Source organism: Zootermopsis nevadensis, unplaced genomic scaffold, assembly GCF_977971745.1.
Source record: "Zootermopsis nevadensis isolate Lab colony 2312 unplaced genomic scaffold, Znev_1.0 Znev_ptg000028l, whole genome shotgun sequence".
Classification (NCBI taxonomy): domain Eukaryota; kingdom Metazoa; phylum Arthropoda; class Insecta; order Blattodea; family Termopsidae; genus Zootermopsis; species Zootermopsis nevadensis.
This window is the reverse complement of record NW_028259160.1, coordinates 262,305-285,455: the sequence shown is the minus strand read 5'-3', so window position 1 is coordinate 285,455 and position 23,151 is coordinate 262,305. Positions and strand designations below refer to the sequence as shown.

General features: G+C 36.2%; 2 protein-coding genes across 34 annotated transcripts in view; both read left to right on the top strand.

The window, feature by feature from the left end:
• Nucleotides 1-1,852, top strand: part of LOC110826525 (troponin I) — a 33,182-nt gene extending 31,330 nt beyond the window's left edge. For 13 of the 20 annotated variants that reach the window (XM_087357726.1, XM_087357718.1, XM_087357727.1 and 10 more), the window contains one exon: nucleotides 1,402-1,852. Coding sequence is in view for 14 of the 20 variants with exons in the window: in XM_087357718.1 (XP_087213844.1) it covers nucleotides 1,402-1,470 (69 nt within the window). In the remaining 6 variants the exon portion in view is untranslated. The remainder of the gene's footprint in view (nucleotides 1-1,401) is intronic. The other 7 variants (XM_087357720.1, XM_087357721.1, XM_087357722.1 and 4 more) reach the window with 1 other exon arrangement.
• A 5,027-nt stretch (nucleotides 1,853-6,879) lies between these two features.
• Nucleotides 6,880-23,151, top strand: part of LOC110840873 (troponin wings up A) — a 28,295-nt gene continuing 12,023 nt past the window's right edge. For 2 of the 14 annotated variants that reach the window (XR_015537545.1, XR_015537547.1), the window contains exons 1-4: nucleotides 6,880-7,037; nucleotides 11,079-11,121; nucleotides 16,505-16,633; nucleotides 17,331-17,454. Coding sequence is in view for 8 of the 14 variants with exons in the window: in XM_087357734.1 (XP_087213860.1) it covers nucleotides 11,107-11,121; nucleotides 14,851-14,868; nucleotides 16,505-16,633; nucleotides 17,331-17,454; nucleotides 19,505-19,605 (387 nt within the window). In the remaining 6 variants the exon portion in view is untranslated. Of the gene's footprint in view, nucleotides 7,038-11,078; nucleotides 11,122-14,850; nucleotides 14,869-16,504; nucleotides 16,634-17,330; nucleotides 17,455-19,504; nucleotides 19,606-21,370; nucleotides 21,472-23,151 lie in introns of all 14 variants that reach the window. The other 12 variants (XR_015537544.1, XR_015537542.1, XM_087357734.1 and 9 more) reach the window with 12 other exon arrangements.

Genomic DNA, 23,151 nt, shown 5'->3' with positions numbered 1-23,151 from the left:
CTCAGTGAGAAAATATAGCAATGAATCGATATGTATCGCGCGAGACTGGAGCCTGGTGTGGTTTATTCTGTGACGTACGACTCTTGCATCATGGAAGCCTATAAAAAACATGTTCCTTAAAAAAAATCTCACTAATGTCGTCACACGATGACTATTTTGGAATATAGGCCAAAGTGTCTTGAATCCTAAGTATGTCAAATACATGGCCTCATTTAAAAAGTGGCGAAGAACTTAAAAAGCTTTAGAGTATTCTTAAAAATGAAGCGTCATATTTAAACTGCAACACCGAAAATTATTAATTACTTATACGCAACAGACGATAGATGGGATGATGTCAAAACAAAGAACTTACGTCTAAGAAAGAACACTGGCATTGAGAAACTGTTGTCAAAGAAGCAACGCTCTTTTATTCACGATTAAAAGGGTTTTTGTCATGTGAGCATTTATCTTCGTGTTATTATTACAAAATCGTATTACTGATATCTGAAAATACGAAATAATATGTTCACTTAAATACACGTTTTATTGTCGTATTTCTGTTTAAAGTTGTTGATACAGGAAAGCGTTGCCCGGCGTTGGCCTTGTAAAATGATACCTTGCTCACAGTCACTCAAATATCTCAATTCGTTCTCACAACTAGTTTGGTGACAAATTTTAAATCGGAAATCATTTTGTGACGACTTCTCGATCTGTGTGCATGTATTTGTTATTCTGTCCACAGTTTCTTTTAATGTTGTCTTCCTTCTCTTTGTCTTTGGTGTACCTTTTCCGTGGTCAGTTTAAATCTTTTCCAAATACCACTTAAAGAAGGAAATCTTTTCAATTGTTCCTTGACTATTTCAGTTAAGTTAACTTTACATAAATATGAATCTGAAACTAACGTCATTAGCGTAGTAATTGCTTAATATGTTATTTATTTTGTTTATAGAAAATACGATTTCAGTGCAATTAGTTTTATTGTTGAGTACCTTTATTCACATAATTCTAAAGTTCTTGTATGAAATATCAATCATAAACTCTTTTTATAATTTTGTTATTCTAGCATCACATTGAACAATCCCACGTCTCGAATTTTCAGTTCGTTTCTCACTTAGATTTCTTTCGCAACCCCCATGTTAAAAACATTGGCATATAATAGCATTAGGTACGACAACGCTTTTCCAAGTCCCAAGTCCATTTCTCGAGTCCCTGTGCATCTATTAGTTGTAGTATTTTCACTTACACATCGTTTAATAAACAAACGTTTCGTCTTTTCTTTTGCATTGAATTCACTTTCTTGCTCTGTGATTCATTTTCATTTTACGACTATCGATGCTTAATAACACGCATTTTACTTTATTGCATACTGAAAGTAAGGTTATGTGTGTCCATTTTCCAATATTTGGGTTCGTTTATTTATAGCAGAAAAAGCCGGACTGGACAAAGAAAGGCGAGGAGAAGAAGGAAGGCGAAAAAGAAGTGGAGGCATAAATTTTGATATTTCTGTATGTAAATTACTTTTATAAATTTCAAACCAAAATCACATTTCAATACAGACTATCAACGAACATCCAAGTCGTGAAGTCGACAATGAATGTGATCTTCGTGTTCCTTTTTATTTCAAGTTTGAACTATTTTATGTTGAATACTTTGTAGCAAACTTGTATTTTTCTACCTTCCGTAATGTTTATCCCTTTTAATTATAAATATGTGGGTCTGTCTTGTGGATTTATTTGTACCCCTGCTTGCAAGAGAAATGAATCAGAACGTGCGTAGCAATGTACAGCTACGCAAGTGAAGTGTACAGCCCGTGTGAACCCTGCAGATTATCACACACACGAAATAAAAATAAAAATCTTTCTTTGACCGCAAAGTGCAAATGAATTAGCCTCCATCACCTCTCCTACCCTTAGACATGTGAAGGATTTTATGGGTGAACTATTATTGTCCGCGTCTGTACTCCATTTTGGCTCGACTCGTCACGGATTGCATTACGCAATGACATGGCAAAGCAGGTACTGATCGATCAAATAAAATTCTGCGCTGCAGTGTTCGCTCCATTTTTACCAGTGCACATTACTTTGTGCAATAAGGACCTATGACAAGGCCATGGAAGGATAACAAATATAAATATTCTTACTAAGATAAAATAAGGCACTCAGTTACAAAAACAGTTTGACGGGATTTGTAACTCTGTTTGATAGGAGTACAATTCACTCATTGTTTGACTTCGTTTCTTTCCTTATTGTGACCACATCGGACTTTGAATCGATCTTGCCACTTCCTTTTTCAGTTGAGCATATTTAAATAAATTTATCGAAGTTACAGTAAAACTTTCCTTCTGCGGTAAACTAGTTGGTTATTTAGAAAATATCTTCCAGCATTATGGCGATCGCCCTGATGATGGAGGCAGCAAGGACCTCTGAATCGTTGGTAACTTTCTACAATTACGTATACACGGTGTTACAACCCAAAAGACAGCCATCTTCGTACTCTGAGCCGTGAGAATCTCAAATCCTATCTCATTGGTTAATTTCTTGGCCTAGGGAATAGGGGATAAGGAAGGAACTGGAAAATTTGTAATTTTAGCAGATACATCGAATATCACAATCTATAGTAAAAAATTTCTTTTTCATTACAGGCGAATTATGATGTATCCAGGATTGTCTGTCGTGTTGCCTATAATACTTAAACACAGAGAGCGCTGTTTCATTGCTTCCTTGTTATTTTTCAAATTATTTTTCATATTATAGAGAATACACAGTGCACCGATTTATAAATACGAATGGTTTAGGTTCGAAACAGGTTAAAATGCCTTTGAGTTCTCGAGAGATAAAAAATGTTTGCGCATTCCTGTAAGAGCGACGTTAGTATTCAAATTCCGCGCAGTGACTCACAAAATGGAGGACAACTTAGATTTTCAGCTATCAAAGTATCGTAAAAATTTATTTTCTTACGATTTATCTAGTGAAATAATACCGGACAATATAACTCATACTGAGTTCGATAAATGCTGTTTTCTGAATTTGATTCACGTTCAGTATCTTAAAACGAGACCACAATTGCTTTTCATGTTAACTTTTTGCATTGGCTGCAAGATTTCACAGTGTTCTTGACGTTTGTCTGGTTATTGAGTATTTAGATACAAAACCATAACTTTTGTCTTTTTATTATAAGTTGCTGAGAAGACTTGGCTTCAGTAGCTTATTAGGGGTCGATTGGACGACGTAAGGTGTCCAGGAATTGAAATTAGCCACTTCTGTGGGACCCAACAGAATATATATTTTCACCTGAAGATGACAGCAGAGTTAACTCCCGAAAAGTAGTGGGCTCGTTTTAGAATAATGAAAGATGGATCTAGTCTATAAAAGCAGTAATGTTGAATTTCTTTGTAGTTATATTGTCTGCACGTGAAATATTTGCTGGCGTGAAGTTGCGTTATCATTTTATGAGGTGAAAAACAAGAATGATACTCATGTGGTTTTAACTAATTAATTTTCAAAAACACTTAACAATAAGACTAGGACATTTATATAATTTAATAATAAGGTTAAGTCATGTCTTTCAGTTCAATTTTCATCTATTATTGGTTTTCACCAGTGTTTATGCTCTTTTCAGAAATATTTTTTTGTAAAACTGATAGTGCTTATTTGGGATGATACTTCACTGGCACAAATCTTAAATTTCTGCCATATTTTCTATATTAAAACTTCGAGCACTATTATACTGTAGGTTTGATATTTCAACTTTTAAAGCTCAAGATTTTACAGCTGTAACGTCTCTATTTCTGTCTGATTTTACTGCTTACTGGCAATCAGAGCACAGAGGATTAAAGATGCGAATCCTTTTTAGGTTTGCGACATTATTTCCTTTCACGTATACAGACATATTGCGATTGTAATAACAATCGATGCAGAGTTTCAAATATTCTAAACCGATATATTCTGTATGCTGTCATTTTGAATAAGTGTTGATAAAATTATTAACGCAAAACTAAGTGTTATGAGAATAATGGCAACTGCTTGGATGAATCCCATCACAGAGCGTCTTCTTTTCTCCCAGGCGTCAAAATTGGTTTTGATGGCAGCTGCTCAGTAAGAGTCAATATCATGTTCAACATAATATCGACTGCTGCGGTTAGGTTATAAACATTACAGGTTTTACGTATGTTGTTTGTCTGTCGTCCCTGGATTTTTCTGCCCATTAATTAAATTAATAAAGCAGCTACAGTTTTCGGTTTTCAGGTATATTTCACTGACAATTTAGTAATTTCTTTTGACAGTTTTTATTGTATTAATAATACGTAATTATTACTACGAGATATTGTTCAGTATTTTTATTATGTCCACGATCCATTACTCTATGTCTTGTGATGTGACTAGGTTATCGGAGAATTTAGGGTTTCATTCTCGCGACTAATCCGAAAATATAGTTTTCCACATTCGTGTTAATTAGGCTGTTATGGTGATGTATTTTCCGACTTACTTTTCAATCATATGGACAATAAACTCGGTATTGACATCATGGTGTTTCGCCGGCAATTTAGTTTGAACGATTGTTAAGATGGCTGGCGTAAGAACTTTCCGGATGAGACCACCACAAGTGCCATCCAGATCAGAATAGTTCATTGCTGTGTGAATATAAATTAGCTTCTAATTGTTATATTTTCCATGAAACAGAAAATAAAACTATAACAAATTAAAATTTAGAATTTATGGCAATAACTGACTGCTATAAGATAGAAACGTGTAAAAGTTTATGGAGGAGTATATGATCCTTATTATAAGTGTGTGAAAACATTTTTGTGAGTGTTGTAAAATATCAATGTGTAGTTAACCCAAAAGTGAGGTAACGTTTCCAAATAAACGCAAACAGACCGCGTCATGCCTCTTCAAATATGGGACTGGGCAGTGAAGGGCTCCAGATACAAACACGAGAAGTTACAATGCCAAAATTACAACTCTGGGATCTATAGAAATGACGACCACAACACACACGTCAATTCTTGTCGCTGGAATAAGTTTGTTTGTGTCGAAAACAAATGACGTTCTCTGTGCGCCTCGCTCGTGCCAAAGATATTTACAGATCTGGCAGAGCAAGAGGCTAGAAACAAAGTAAAATCTGAATCTGGAGCCAAGTACTTAATGAAGTCTTAGCCTCGCCTTTAGACACAGGTGAGTGCTTATATTCACCTTTTCCCCACACAGGAAGTCGTCATTATAAGAGGTGGGGTGCGGAAGCAACTTTACGTCAAAGAACCTAAGAATGAATCAGTCTGTTTGTCTTGGGATAAACTGAGGGCTGCAGCCTTCGAAACTCCCACGCAATTTCAACCATTTCGGGAACGCGGGCTCTATTGAGCACACTGAGTCACTTCCGACATAGCCGTTTGAGGCCACGAGTATATTTGCATCTGGCCTCAGGACTGTTGAAATCATCGATCTTTCACATGAAATAAAGCAGAAAAATTAAAATACTTCGCTTCTCAGTAAAATTAATTCAATTTGATAAATATGAATAATATTAACGCTAATATGAAGTAAACATATACTAAGATGTAATATCTGCCGTGGAGGAGGCTGTCACTTCTCAGCTGCAGATTGGGACTCAAGAAGGCAAACAATCGAAGACCCTTTTTATAACAGAATAAATTCTTTCAGAACCCGGGTAGCTGTTACTGGCTAAGAGGTGGATTACCGAGATCCGACTGGATTTTTATCTTCGATACCGCCGGCTCTGCGGCCCACCGAGTCTCCTAACCGACGGGTACCAGAGGCTGTCATCCGGAGCAAATCGACCGACATGGGACACTTAAATCATGGGATTTCAGTTTCTTACGGATGCGAGTATGAAAAGTTGCTTGCTGTTCCTCAGTCCTTCAGTTTAATATAAACGACGCTTTTGTCTTATGATAATACTCTACCTGTTCTAATCTCTGTTGTGTTACCATCACATTCCTGACGTTCCTCAGGACCTTCAGATAATAGATGACCATATCCTTAATTAGCACTGATCAACAAAATCTTCTCAGGCGATTAGCCGCATCAACTGGTTAAAAGAAGAAATCGACGTTTCAGGGACCTTCTCTGTACCCATCATCAGAGTTCTGATGTCACATTAGAACCCTGGCTGATCGCCTGAGAAGATTTTGTTGAGTTACGTCGCCGTGATACCTTCAATTCATATTACCACTCATCAACTGTCGATCTCAGACGACGATATATTAATTACGTGATTAAAACAATGTCATTAATTAACCTGAGGATCATTCGCTACTCTACCAGATGCCGGCGGACATCATTGACTACAGATGTGCTTGGTATGTTTAATTATTTGACGGTATATAACGCAATTCACAATAATCTTACCTTTTTGTCTTCAGACATCGTTGGACAATGTAAGAATAAAACAAACTCTCTCAGTGCCGAGACTTTTCTTTCGGATTACAATAGAGTAATGTAAACAGTGCGAGACTCTAAATAAAATATTTATTGTTTATTTAACGATGCTTACCGTTTATCACGTTGTGGTCCTTACCACCGACTTAAGCAATGATTAGCGAATAATAAATTGGAAAGTCTGTATAAGGAAGTAGTAGTTGCATACTTTAAGGAACTGTCTCTGTATTTCCACAGGAAACCACAAAAATCCTCCTTCGGGATTGCTCATCTCAGGGCAGAAATTTGAACCCGGGAACTCCGAAATCCTAAGCAGAAACAAGAACTACACGACTGCAAGCTGGGGGACCTGGTTTCCATTGCTGACGGGGTCGAAACGAAGATATCGTTACCTTCTGGGCTCAGCCAGCATCCTGTATACTCGACGTATGTCCTTCTTGTAAAGGCCGAAGTTTGAAGCTGACCGAGTGCCGAGGATTAGAATGTGTCGTGCTACTTTCACATTTGAGATCATCCAAGGTTTTCCTCCGGTTCCCGGTTGGACTCTCGCCCAGGTTGTCCTAAAATTGGATTGGGTGTTGTAACCGCAGCGCTGTGCTCCCTGATTTCTCAGTCAGTCTCCAAGACACAGCACTGACCGGTCACATCTCCGATACACAGGTGAGTGTCGCCCGGCCGTGTTCCACCTTAACCCCGGAACTCTCTTGTTGGTTACGATATGCGGGAACAACATATCATTGCTGGAACTTGTGAATCCAGAGCATTTGATAACATTAGTGACGTCAATGAAGTGCATAAGGGAGTAACTAACATCCTGTGGTAGAATAACACGAAAATTCAATGCAGCTAATCCAACATGTGATTTAATTCTGTACCCATAACCAGAAAACATCTCGCTTTTCCAAGTAGATTTTTTTTTCCAGCGCATTTCTGTACCAGTATTTTATATGTAATACTTGTCTCCCTATATTTCACTGTCCCAATACCAGGAGAATTGTATATAAATTAAGAAGTTTCTCTACGTGCAGTGTCCTGAATTGGCTACTAATTTCGTCTTCCTTAAATCCAAATATCTATATGAGCACTTTATTTTCAAGCACTTGTAATTTATGTTTTTCTTTTCCTTTTATATAACAGATTTATCTCTGCCCACAGAATACATTACACAACTTCACATCTGTAATTATATAACGTATGAATCAGTAAATCAACAGAGGATATTTTTGACCTAATAGACGTGACGTAACAGAATACATTGGTAACACTAATTAAAAACAAAATTTCTGTGCCAGTCAGACTTTTAGTGGACAAAGTTTCCTCGTTTAACTTGTTGTTCACTCCAGCAGTTATAGAAGTCTTAATTATCACTTTTAGTAATTTATAATTATGATATCGGTTAAAACAGATTAAGTTTCTTTATGTTAATGTAAAATTTAGTTACGACGGAATAATGTAGACTGAGGATATCTGTAAACAAATTTGTCATAATATTTGACCTGTGAAATAATTAGAAATGGACTGGAGACAATTACATAATGAAGAACATAAAAATTTGCGCGTCTCGCTAAATATCTTTAAGATATTTAAGTCAGGAGGGCGATATTGAAGAGCAATGTAGCATGCGTAAGGAGATTAAAAGAAATTTTTCAGCAAGAAATGTTAAGGGAAACTTAACCACAGATGTATCTTCCAAAACAATATTTGGAGTACGATTTGAGGTTTGCACGGCGGTGAGTCTGAAGATTTCTGTCTTCTGGGTTGTTGCGCCGTGTAGTTTGGTAGAAGTTTTTCCAATGTTCCAGAGGTCATCAGGGAGACGAGTTGCCCTGATGATTGAGGAAGCAAGGATCTTTGAAATGTCGGTAAACTTCTGTCAGACTACAAGGCGCAAGAACCCAGAAGACATAAATCTTCAATGTTTGAAGTTTTGGAATTTATTGATCTGGTTCGGTTGGCGGACATTTTTTTAAACCTTCGCATAACAGAGAACTCCCACGACATATAACTTGCGCCAGTTAAGAATCCTGTGAATTTACAATTAGTGCAAAACGTAATTTTGTTGCCAAATGTGATATTAAATTTGCTCTTTAACTTCGTTTATTCCGTTATTTTACGTCCTATCAGCTGCACGTGTAAAATGTGGAAGGATTTCATGTCCCTTTATGACATTTCATGTAGAATATTAATTGATGTATTTAACAACACTGTATCAACATCGACTTTACTGAGAGAAATTCACGCAGAGAGACCAATAGCCTGCACTGTGCGACGACTTAGATGATCGGGTAATTCAATGTGACGATGGGAACCAGATTTAGAGTGACAGGAATCAGGCGGGAGACGGTCCTTCGTCGAGATACTAATATTATGAAAAAGAGACGCAGGGTAGCCAGTAACGCGGCCTGGGTTCAAACCGGATTTCTCACGGGTACAATTCTAGAGCGTTGTCGTCACCGTGATCGGGATTCGAACCCTATACATCTCATGTATGTGCTTATGAATAACTGTGTTTTGTTTCTTCTCAGTGTTTGGACTTTGAGCTGTGTTTTTTATTGAGTGTAAGCGATTAAGTCCGTCTGTTCCCCCCCACGTGATTATGATACGCTCTAAAAGTGCAGAATAAATTTTAGATTTAATTTCTTATTTTGAGACCTTACTAAAATACAATATTTATTCTGTTGTATTCTTTAACACTCTTACAGGATACTAACTACCAGTTTACATAGGGCAATTTAAAAATAACTTCGTGAAGCAGAGTCATTTTTGAGAATCTGATAGTCGCTCATCCAGTCGACAAATGACTCGCGATTTTGGCACCGAAAGATTTATTACTGTGTTCACAAGACGTAGCTACTGGATCTCATGAGAAACGAGTCGATGAATCCAGTCCGGAGCCTCACATCTTATTTTTTTTAAAGATAATTTTAATATTATCCTCTCATCTTATTCAGTTCTACCTACTGAGATTTTGTACGCACTTCTCATCTCCCCCGTTTGTGCTGCATGCCCCGTATAGTTAATCCTCCTTTATTTTAGATAATTTCATTTGTTTAATTTCGTCACACAAACACTTTTAAAAGAAAAATACAAATAAAGAACCTAATCTTTATGCAATGTCCTCCTACGCCTGTTACATCCGGGTTTTTTAAAGACATTTGAATAGTTTTGATACAAACGTTGGGGTGAATACTTAATATTATGCATATTTTTTCCTCTACTCTGCCTATCACTTTCGAGACAGTCACCATCAGTTAATGACAATGTCTTGACGTGCGTTCACGCGTGGTCACTTGCCAGCCGTGATCGTATTTTGTTTCGTGTGGACCGAGTCATGTTCCTAATGAAGCGTTACTGTATAAACGAAAAAGATGGAACCCGCCTGCCAGGAATGGCACGCTGGCTGCAAACAACTTCTGGGCAGCTGGTGTCTCGTTTCCTCGTGCTATTTCGAGCACTTGTCGGTGGTTACATAAATAGCACGGCCCAATCAGGGGTAGTCAAATTGCTTCGCACTTCATAAACATGAGTTATGGTTTAATATAGCTGTACCAAACTAAAATGTGAGTGATTAGCTGTTTTGTTATTTCACGTTACGTAGCGGCAAGACTTTTATTTTGACAGTATTTGTCCGTTCGTATGTAATTAGTCGCTCCCTCAATAGGCATATTTCTATGTAGAGTTTTGTTAAAAAGTATGAAATCAAAACTTTTCGATGATGTTGATCAATCAGGGTTGTCACTGTATCTGAACTTGTACATGTATTATTATTTTGCTTACGTTTATCGACATGATACGTTGTTTATAATAAATTATTCATTATGTATCTTAATCTGCCTGACATGTTATTAGTACTGAAAATATATAAATAATGAAAGGACATATTGAAAAATTCGTGAATTGTTTGTAGTGATCTTTAGCACAATATGGAGAGAGAATAATAAATAAATAAATAAAAAAATAAGAAATGCTACAATGACTTCTTTGTTGTGTCCACAAATGAAATGAATGCGTGCTGTCCGCTTATATCATACCTGAAACCATAATATGCATTTCGACTAAATTTAGTATTTTGAATTCCAACATTACTGTCGACTGGTCTGAATTTCTGCTCTGTGTTGGGAAGCATTTGGTTTCAAAAGTCGAACCGAGATGGCCTACAATAACTTATATCCTATTTGTATTAGTTTCAACAGCAGAATGGTTGAGACAATACCTTGTAAAACCCATCTTCTGCACTTCATTATGAATTCAATATAACCATAGTTCAACATACTCGGTTAGCACATTCTATACATTAAAACACATAATATCCTCGTGCGTTATTTCCAACGTGCAATTAGAGTTATTAAAGCCACTTTTTTCGATAGTTCATATTTTGACCTCCAGACCGCAGTACCTGTGTCTACTCACTAATTTCCTCATCGTCATTTTGTTATCACCGCTCTTATCGTCATTAAAAGTACGATTTTGAGGTCGTGCAGAATGGAAACAACTCCAACTCAAATTTCATCCAAATCCGATCAGTGGTTCTCGATTTTAATCGAATGGACTCGATCAGCCCATAATGCGCTCTCACTATGCACTTCATGCTAAGACCGCATATTACATTGCAACAAGTAACTTCCAAAATATTATTTATATAATGAATCACATATTGTCATAAAACTTTATTTAGTCTGAAAGTGTAGTGTTTTGTTTCAGGCCAAGACCGTAAGAATCACAGACCAACATGGCGGACGATGAGGTGAGGTGAGTTATCTAATGGTGTGGTCCATCTTTCTACATTAACTGACTCTCATAGAAGAAATTGGATCTGTCAAGGGATATACTGTATAATTTACTGTGAGAAGAAGTTCAGAATCAAATACTCACGTTTATAATTCCATCTTTATAAATTATTATAATTTTATTTGCATATGTTTGTATTCATTTACTTCTATAAATGTGAGGTTAAGTATAAAATATATCAGTCTTATAGTCAAACAAGTAGATGTTAAGAATACATAAATCAAATAACTGATTATTTCTCCAGCCTGAAGAATATCAGCTGATTGTAACGTGTGTCGTAGCCCTGGTTGCTGATTTCTCTTTCTCTCGCCCCCCTGTCCTCTCGACCCTTTACAGTACCTAAGAATCCCCGGAACAGTCTGTCGCCCTAACAGATATCACGTGTTGCGTTACATTCGGAACATACCTAGAATTTTAGTTCACGAAATTCACTACATCACGTGAAGTACATAGCAATTTGAATATAATTTAATTTAATTCGAGAGTAATTACGATAAATTTTAGTTACAACATTTATTGATAAAAGAAAGATAAAGTAATATTAAATATTAAACAACAATAATAAATCACTTAATTCCATAATCTACCAGGTGCTGTACCCTGTACTTACGATCTTATTAGGATCTGGCTTAAGATGCTGTGATGACTCCAGAGAAGCGATACGTTTTATTTCGAAAATAAATGTATCTGTATTTTAGTTAATGATCTCTTGCTATTTAATACTGGAAAAGTGTGTGAAACTTGAGGGAAGTTGCTCAAGAAACTTAAAATATGCTTAATATCTTTCGTAAAATGATGAAACCATACTTAAATGAGTGGATAATGTGACATTTACTTGAAAATTTCTACTAAAATAAAAGTCATAGTCGGGTAATTCGTTCTGAAACACCGAAATGCTTCACGTGAAATTGCAATTCTCTCAGGTTGAATTCCACTTGTTGCAAACAACACGTGTTGTCTGTTGATCCCTATCAACGTCCACCCGCAAAACAGGTTTGTACAACGGGGCAGCGGCTCGGCTGGCATCTTGGGTCCTCACAACGGCGGAATCGTGGAAAAATTATCACACAAAACGTAACAGCTCTTCGGCTATGTAACTTCACTTCTGCATTATAGAGACACTTCACTTGAAGTATGCTGCCAATAACCGAATTTTAATGCGAGCTTGCAAATTCTGTTTATTTCGTTATTGTAGCAGTAACGCACGTTTCAGCTACTTCAAATAAGCTTTATCTAATAACTGGATATCTGTTTACTCAAAAACAAAAACGGAATAATGTTCTAAGAAGTGCCTCACTCGATTCCGCGTGAGCAGAGGACACCAGCGAGAAGAGAAATCTGGAGAGGTGCAAATGTAAGGACAGCTGCTCCATGTCATGTTGCCTCTATGTGTCGCTGTTACAATTTGCCCTGTGTGTTAAACATTTAACTATCATGTCTGCATCAAATGCATTCGCTCGGCCATGTTCTTTCAGGATGAAATTATATAATATTTTGTGTTACTTTCTTGTTTCTAGCTTTTTCTTTGCACAAGTTAGCAACATTTTTACTTTGTTTTGTTTTTTGTTCACATGTAACAATAACATGAGTTTCGTCTGTCAGCATTTGATTATTTTTGTACAGAATGTGCACATGAAATTTATAATGCACTAAAACATTGCTCATGAACCAAAAGACAGTTTAATTAAAACTAAACGAATTTGAGTAGATAATGCGAATAAGGTTTTGATTATTGCCACTTTAGTTTCCAAATATTTCCATCTGAATCACTACACTTACAACTGTTAAAATTGATTCTCAATGTTCTGTGACTAGTATAGTGTATCTAGACTTGCTGGAGGCATACCTCATGTCTATTTGGGAAGAAGATGATCCTAAAAACTTGCTGTTCAAACAAGACGGAATGCCTCCACATTTCTATAAGGAAGAGACGAACTTCTAAAATCAAAAGTTTCCATATAACTCGATTGGTAGGGACGGGCCTATCACTTGGCCACCTCGTTCGCCTGACCTTGCAGTATTTGATTTTTGTTTGGGGGTACGTTACGGTACATCAAGGTGCCATTGGTTACCATTGACTTGTTTAACACTTTTAGATTAAAACTGAATATAGATATAATATTTGCTGAGCCATTCGTAGTGCCTCATTAAACATCTGTGAAATGAAATTCATAAAAACTTGATCATATAATATCAAATGCGTTCAATTTTAATTCTTTTGCCTTTTAATCAGTGAGCAATGTTACAGTAAAATTATATACATTTTATGTACTAAGCTGTTTTCCAAGCCAATTGAAAATAAATCTCTCGTTTTACACACTCAAAAAACAGCACCACTTGTTAAAATGCCCCCGAATTCTGTCACTATCAGGGCCTTGTCGTTGGAACTGATTAAATTTTAGAGAAAACAGGTACTTATTTAAATTTTTAATAATAATAATAACAATAAAATAATTCATTTGTACATTCATTCAATTATTTAAGTTTATTTATTAATCTCAGTAGTATATACAATGTTACTTCTAGCACACTGGGAATTGGGAGATTTGAATTTCCATAAAATTGCAAAAAAATCACTCAAAAACAGACGAAATATGAATCTCCAAATCGGTTTCTGACCCGGAATATTTCTAGTTCAGTCTAAATTGGGTCATCCAGAAAAGTATTCAAAAATTCACAAAGGTATCAAATATTCAACCCCCAACATTGCCAGGAGATAACTAATATTTCACATTTTAGAACCCGGGTTTATTGATTTTTGTAATCTATAGTGTGTTTATATGTGAGACGATTGTTTTTAATTGGATGAATTATTTTTGGTTGCCCCTTAAATGAAACCTCATATTGCGCTTCATTTAACTTGTGCATTACTTTGGACGTGATTTATTTTTATTTTGCAGCCACGACAATGTTTTTAAACTGTTGTACATATTTTTATGTTGTTCTATGTTCAGTTTCCTAATATAAATTAACATTTTGCGAAGCCACATAAATTGGCAAGGCATTTGTACATATATACATATGTGTGTGTTCTTGGATATTTTTCGTTAAATAAAATCTGTGAAATCGGAGTGTAAGTTCACATATATTAAGTTGAGATTTAAATTTCAAATTCATGGAACTTTCAGAGCTCACAGACAAAGGCGTAATCTGTAAATAAGTGGACAGCATGTAATATACTGAATATTTTTACAAATTTGTAACAAATGCAGTTACGGCTTCACTGATCAATCTTTCTTTTCCTTAGGCATCCCAATTTGAACTGAGGTTGTAATATTATTTTGTTTTCAATTACTCTACTCGCTTTAGTGTATCCTAAAGTTTAACTGCCAACGCTGCATCCAGATATGTTTTGATGTCCACCCAATGGCGTTTTAACAAACGCCATTGGGAGTGGCTGTAACATGATGTTGACCACTCACCTCCATCTAGTGCCGAGTCTTATAATACGTGAAGATTTCTTCCTTGTCTTCGCCTTCACGCTGTGATCCTTTACCCTCCGCCTTCTGACCGTCTGCTCCCGAACTCCACTAAAAATGATCAGTGAGGCTTTCTGTTTTACATCAGTTCATTATGGAGTTAGGACAAACTTTAAGCTGTCCGAATAGTTGCATTTGCAACGTAACTTATTCACAGACTGAACCGTGGTACACTTCTAATTTGTACTTTTCTGTTTCTGTTACAGAGAATTCGCATCGAGGAGGCACGTAATGTACCAGCATGCACCACGTCTGAAACTAACCAAACCAGAAGAGAAGAACCTTTACTTAACCACAGAGAAACACTAATTTATAAGGCGACAAATAGAACAGTCTCGCACAAAAATCAAAATGGCCACCTATAGGATACGCATATCGTGAACGTTATGATAGGCGAACGCCTTTAGAGTTATGAACATATTTCTTTATCACGACATGTACTTTGAGTCTCATTCTTCCGAAATATAATAATGAAGTTTCTTCGTGTATTTATATAGAGATGATTATTGAAATCAGGGAGCACAAACATTCGATCGGTTGGCCCATTTCTGTGGTGCAATTGATTGATAATTTGTTATCTAGAAACTACAAACTTTTATTAAGGATACATACCAGCATTATCTTTGATTTAATTAAAAAAAAATTTCAAACATTTTCTGCATCCACTCAACGCACATATAATGTGTTTACTATGTGTTTCCATTTCGAGGATTATAAACCATGTGGTGAATGTAATGGTTGTGTCCCTCCCTGTTTTCTTCTACATCTGACAAACGGAAATATAATTATATTCACGTGATTTTTAATTACCAGTTGTGTCAATCTCACGATTCCCTATCGTTTAATTTGCTCTGTTATAGATCAGCCCTTCCCTTTGTTGACTGATTTCATGTCATGCAAAAGGTACGTCTCTCAGAAGCACTGATTTTTCTGATGTGATTTTTTCCATCATTTGATAATAAAAGTGAAGAAAACGTTTAATGTCATCTATAAATAGTTAAAGCTAACAACTCACATGTTTCAAATGATAGAAATTGTTCATCATCGAAATACCTTGGCATAAGAAGGTTTCTTAGACCAAAGCACCATGAGAAATGTTGACAGATATGATAACGTTCAGGAATATCTACTATTGGTGGTCATAAGAAAATTCTGTATATTTAACTTATTTTGAAAAATAGTGTTTGCACTCTTATACTAACTTACAAACCAAGACAAACATAGGTAAGTAGTTATTTTTTGTTTTATTTTGTTATCTGACCTCGAAAGTAATCTGAATATTCTGCTAGACCGTGTAAATTAACGCCGCGAAGGTTCTATTAAAATAAAATGAAAAAAGTTGCCTCACACGAATGATATAAATAATGTTTTAATTTTAAGATATTTAGGCTTACTTATAATATAACATAGTAATACTGTACAAAATTCATAAGGATATTCTGAGAGAAAGTAAAGTAAAGAAGTTAGTAATTCGTTTTACTGACGTCCAATTCGTGATTTATAAACATTAAATAACAGACGTATATCCTTTCATACCGTGTGGTATTTAATAGAACAATACACGTATTTCAGTGTGTCGAACAGCCTTTGTTAACTCAAGTGACAAACGCTGCTGAACTCACTCATGCTCTTATGTAAAGTGATACTTAAAATTGTCCGATTTAAATTAAAATTGAAGTTGCTCGAAATCGTTTGTAAAATTCTCCAGCATTCAATTTAATATAAATTTATTATTCGTGTTTATGACGTAAAATTATCACGCGCATGAACACGCCTTGCTTGTTCGCATCACGAAGCATTCTTATTAATTCCTGAGACTTGTAGGTTATGTTACGCTACGAGTCCATATTTGTGTTTCAGGCGAAAAAGTTGAAGCAGGCCGAGATCGAGCGCAAACGCGCTGAGGTGCGCAAGCGCCTGGAGGAGACGGCCAAAGCCAAGAAGGCCAAGAAGGGTTTCATGACCCCAGAGAGGAAGAAAAAACTCAGGGTAAGTCAATAGAATTGTTTCACCTGTCACCAGTTTCTAAGACATAAGTATACATTCTAGTCAAATTTTGCAGGCAAGATTCTAACATTTATAACTCATTTTTATAGACGCTCAGTGTAACTCTCTTGTTTCGAACTGATTTGTTCCTTGTTTCCATTGCGCGATACGAACGATGGCGGCTGAGTTTTGGTCGCTTCTGCGCATCCCCTAGTACGTGTTCCCATGAGTCATTCGGCTGCAGTCACATGCTAAACGCTCACTTGAGTTGTAGTGTTGTTCGTGTTATAAGTAGACATTGTTTTTGTGGTATATTGTATGATTGACGTGTTATTAACTGAAAGCAAATTGTTGGTTTTCTGCATCAGATAAACAACTAGTACATAAAATCATGGAAAGTGAAAATCTCAGGCAACAGATTCTACACACTGACCAGGGAGCTTGTGTAAAAGTATTCAGTAAATTCAAGCGTGAAACAGACGCCGACATGCCAGTTTACAATGTCGCCAAAGCGCAAGAACGTAAGCTAAGGCTGACGGAACAAGCAATTGAAATGTGCAAAAAATTACTGGCTTTTGCAACATTGCATATTTAGTATCTGCGTCTTGCTCACTCTGTGCTCGCCACCCGCCTTCGTTCGTGTCAGTTACCTCAGGCAGTTTGAAAGGCAGATGAGCTAAATTTTTGATATCCTGTGCAGTTATTGCTGAGAAAGAAGGCCGCTGAAGAGTTGAAGAAGGAGCAGGAGAGGAAAGCAGCCGAGAGGAAGAGGATCATTGATGAACGCTGCGGTAAACCAAAGAAAGTCGACGATGCAAATGAAGGTGAGCACACACTAAACTTAGGGCTCGTGATTACAAATTATTTTGTAAAACATATAACGAAGACAGGACAATAAATCAGAGCGATGTTGTTTTGGGATTGTTTGCTACAAGTAATTTTACAGCCATCAACTTTCTTTTCCGCCACTGTCAAGCAACTCAGACTGATGTTATGTTCATAGATGTTTCATAACATCAGACTCACGCATGCGTAGTACTGTAGTTAACGTGACAACGTCAAACCGCTCTGGGTTTATTTTCCTAGCTTGCAAACTGTACTAGAGCTAAAAAGCTAATACTTTTTTTTCATGCTTACAGACGACATGTTTTATGTATCTCTAGAGTAGTTTATGAACCAGGTAAAGCTAGAATTAATTAAAGTATTTGCATCATATTTGGTAATGCGCTTAGTGTTTATATTATTATTGTGTTAAAATATTTAACACGAGACGAGTTCCATTTCTTCTGCTAGCAGTAAACATGGAAGCAGTGGGCGTAAGACAGTTCTAACTAGCTCTGTTTTCAGCTCCTGTCAGCACTGGAAGACAGAACATTCTTCTATTGTAATTTTGATACTATCCAGCAATTGAGACGCAGAGGGTGACCCAGAAAAGGAAAGATGTAATGAAATATAAAGTTAATTTTAAAATATCAAATGCCTCTTAGGATGTTCAGTTAAACGAAATACATTCCTGTAACATTAATTATGGATCCGCTATACAAATGCGCCTCGTAAACAGGATCAGTCTTTAAGTAGGTCTTTCGGTCTGTTGACTCTTACAGTTTTTATTTGAATGAGGTTTACATTTATAAGGCGGCTGGAAATTAACCAGTGCCGGTCTGAAATTCGAGTTCGGTGAATCCGCGTTGAAGTAACTTCATATTATAAAAGATTAAGGAACGCATCCGTGGAAATTCGAAGCAAAGATACAATAAAAATTAATATACTTAATGATATTTATTTTCAATAACTGTGTAATATGATATATCATCGGAAAGTTAAGCATTAAAATGAAGTATCAACGATGTGGTATGCCAAGTATTGCTGTGCTAATACCACCTCGTAATATATCTAGAATATTTATTTTCTCATCTAGTGTCATAACCTTGGAGCTTTTCTTTGTTTTATTATTATTTTACATTTTGTTTCCAGAGCAATATTAACGGAAATGCAAATAATAAATTTCCAGAAAACAATACGACACAATTAATACAGGAACAACTAAGTGACAGAAACAGACCGCGAGTTGCGTGCAGTTTGAGAGCTGTTAAAGGGGTGAAAGACGCAAATCCGGTTCTTTTACTAGGGTGATTTTTACAAAGGATTTCCCCGTACATCATATAATTCCTTTTTACAGTTGCCCAGGAAGGTAATCGTCTAATTACAATGCATATTGACCCAGTTATTGCTGGTCATTTCGGTTTCATAAACTTCTTGATTTCATTCAGCGAAGGTTATTGGTAGATGTAACAGCTTACGTATTGCCGGACTCTCAGAATTTCGGTCCTCTGAAACTTTGAATCAGGCCTGTGGTTCATGTGAAAGTGAGGTTAGGAATTTTATTCGGTTCATCACCAATATTTGTAATTTATAAGTGATGTTTAATGCTAAGTACAACTTTATAAGTAAACAGTTGCTCCTCACTCTAATAAATTATTTTGTTTTTGGTGATTTCTTAGCTTATACTCGCATTTTCATTAATTTTCCACTTAAAAAAACACGTGGGTTAAATTTTCAGTAATACCATCACAAACTGTTAAAGGACAAAGAAATTGAAAATACATTTATTTTCGTAAGGATACTTGACAGGTTGAAAGTACTGAACGTCTTTAGTATTCAGTGTGTGCGATGCAATGTTCGTCATACGATTAACACAAAATGGGTTACTCATTTTAATTATGTATTGTCTTTTTTATATTTATTGTTTTTCCTTAATTTGTAAGTTTCTGCCAACCTTAGGTAGAATAGTTGATTTCCAATTCATTTCACTTCCATAGCTTGAGTGTATTGGGTTTTTAATGATGTGTCTATGTGTGTGTGTGTCCGTCGCAGATACAATTAAGTGCGTGCTCATGGACTACCACGAGAGAATCAGCTCTTTGGAGGACGTCAAGTTCGACCTGGAATACGCAGTTAAAAAGAAAGATTTCGAGGTAGAATTTTGCTGCTTAGGTTGACGAGTTCTTTCGCTCCGGATACATTTATTCTAGTAATATATGTGCAGGCTTCGCTTTCAAGTTCATGTTTCTTGTTCTGAGCCGTGATATCACAAAAGAAATTGAAGTAATTCGAAAATTAAAGAAGGCGGTGTGGCTTGTGTCGTTCTTGGAGCCTCTTCACTTTACCTTATTTGTGCACATTTTTAACTTCGGCGTTAGACGGAGATGAGCGGTCAGCATCACGCTCTGGCTGCTTTGTCCTAAACGATGAAAAACAATCAAACAGTGTATATGATGTTTGGCAGACACTTCGGTCGTCCTGGGTTCAGTAGGTGAGAGACTGTCTTTTGTTTTTGCTTTAGGTTTTACGAAAGATATTTCAAGTTTATAATTCGGAAAATATTATTTTCTCTAAATGTGATACAAATGTACTTCAAAGGAATATACAGTGCATCCTTGGGGTGGTAGACGGGAAATCTGATAATTTATTTTTAAAAATTCGCCTACAGGAAAGCCTTCTCTTGAAATAATTAATCTTATAACAATTGGAATATCACAGAACGAAAAGTAGAAAAGCAGAATAAAATATCATGATTGAATGTACACGGGAAATATTAGAAAATGTAAAAAAATGAGTAAGTTTTGAATAATTTTAAGTTCGGTGTAAGAGTGACTCGGGAGAAAGTCTTCTCTAAATAACACTTTAAGCTCTTGCTAGAAAGGTCTGATTCCTTCGCTGGAATCTTCGTAGATTTGTTTCTTAACCACTACTGTCTTTTAGCTCTTAAAGACAAACACAACCACAAAGCAAGCTACTTTTATTGAAAACTTAAAAGAAATCATGAACTTGAAAACACTTTTCTTTATGTTTTTTAACATTGTACTCTTTGTGGAAAGAGACCAGTCCCTAACAGACTTCTTACGTTTTTCTTGCAAATTTTTTACGTCTTTCTGTTTCGTTTTCAGATGAAGGACTCAGATATTTTAACACTGTGGGTTTGCATTCAAATAACTCCTTTGCGTGTTAGCTCTTTGTCCTTAATAAATGTACTTTCTTCATTTCTTTCTAGTTATACAGCGATTCCACTAGATTCGAATGTCTGTGTTGCAGCTTAGGCTTCAAAACTTGTTGTCATGTTTTGTGTCGTCATTTGTGTGCTTAGGATCTCTGACTGGAAGTCGCAACCCATGCTAACGGGAAGTTAAAGAAATTAAGCTAAAAGTACAACTTCGGCTACATGTTTCGCGATCTTATGTTCTGCACAAATACTATTACGTCACTCAAGCAAGTCCCATGCTACTTAAGACAGAATGCCATAAAGTCGTACCCATAGCCAGAGATTCAGATTCCACTTATTGCCGTTAGAGGTCTGTACTCCAGGTACAACCTTCGGAAACTTAAATTCGGATTTCACTTTGGTTGCATATGATAATAAAATGGCGTTTTCCCAAAACTGAGTATTGATACTGTTTAAAGTAGAGTGTAATTATCTGCCTTTGTCGTATAAATTAACAAATCTTATTGACTGTATTCGTATTTCTTCTATTGACAAAACTGAACGGTTCGGACATGTTTGAAGACAAATGAATGTCTACGAAATGCTGCTGTGTGTAAATTAGAGGAAACAAGTGAATTGTAATTGTACATACAAGTAGAAATAGTACGCTTTGCCAGAAACTCTGTACACAAGTAGAACTCCTTCTATGTGTGGCACCCATCGGCATATGTGACTGCATTTGCCTGTTTCCTGTCCACCAGCAAACCTCAAGTCCGTCATCAATGCGTACCACAAGCGCATCTCAACCCTAGAGGAACAGAAATACGACCTCGAATACGAAGTGGCCAAAAAGAACATGGAGGTGCGATTCTGTAAGGCCCTCAGCCTACAACATGCCCTCAGAGATCAAGGCGATTCGAACGCACCTGTGAAAGCGATTTTAAAATAGTCAAATCAACACTAAACATTGACATGTCTTATTATCAAGATAAGTTCCAAAAAAAAAAACAGGCCCACAATATTTTGTAAATAAAATATATGTACACTTCTCAAGTGATATCAGAAGAAATGATGCATTTGTTGAATGTTAGAGAATTCATAACACTAGGGGCTTTAGAATTCTTTCAAACTGAAATTCATTTTAGTTCAGAATCTTACTGCAGAGTAGGGACACTTGATCTCTGTGGCAGGTTTACGGAATGAGAGGCTACGCATGCGTAGAATCCAAATCAGACATCATAACGCAAGGCATTGGCTGATTTGGCAGGATTCTATGGGAAACATTTTTATGGATTTAAATTAAGAAAAGATTCGCATTGTTTTCCTTTTCGTTAATTTAATCCATCAATTTTTTTAAAAAAAAACAACTAAAATTCACAAGAGCATTGCAATATTAAAAAGATCGCTTATTACATGCAATCTGGGCCTGAAAGCGTAAAACATAACACGAGCTATTTTCACACAAACACGAATGGCGTATAATGACGACGGCTAGGATGTCCCTACTTCGTGTTGCTTCGCTCTGTTCCTAACCTCGCAACTGCTTTCATTTTAAAGTGTTTGGTGCCTCGTAATCTTCTTGTGCTTCAGGAATCGATTCCTTCCTGATACATATTCCTCGACATGTTAGTCGAATTTTCTTCAACTTGTGTCGACATTTCTGTTTCGTTAAGCTGCCTAAACCGCCCTGTTTGCACGCGATTTGGTACTGAATTTGTGATTTACATTCCTCGTATTTTGTCGAAAGAAAAATACATTTCCCGTTATAGTTCTACAAGGTTATAAGCAACTGTGCCTTTTAAGATACACAACTTATAAAAGCACTAAACTCCAAAATTAAGATTAAAAATTAGGTTATTTGCCTTTCCTAAAAGGATATCTGTGGTCTTGAAATGTGTCGTTGTAGGCCACTACTTCTAATATAAAGAGAAAGTTTAATTATGCTTCTAAAACCACCAATTTCACTTTAAATACAAATACATTACTTGGAAAAAAATTACGATACAAGTATGTCAAATCTGATATGAATTTAAGTCCAAATGACATTTCTTTCATTAAAATGTTTAAAGTAATTAAACATATTTTTTATGAAAATTAAATATGAGAAGGGCATCTTTATGTCTGTTTCTTCTCGACGCAGAAGATAAGATACGTATTTCATAACGCTTTTTGGCAGTAAAATGAAACCAAGACTTGATGGTATCAGGGTGGTTTCAAATGTCCTGAATAACTTCCTTAAGTTAACAAACTTCCGATTTCGTCTGTCGCCATCCTCATCTGAACCGTCAACCACTCTCTAAGCTTACATAAACTGTAATTTATTGGTGAATTTATGCTGTATATTACTTTCTTGTATAATTGCTTTTATTATGTGCAACTGTTGTAGTGCTTCTTAAAACACACTTATCGATTGATGTTGATGTTGATGTTTCTTTGTTTCTTCAATAGCAGTTTATTAACAATGTGGCTGAACTTCCACAACTAACCGACAATGTCTTCGGGTGTTCTCCAGTTCTGAAAAGAAGTTTTTTGCTGAGGAAGG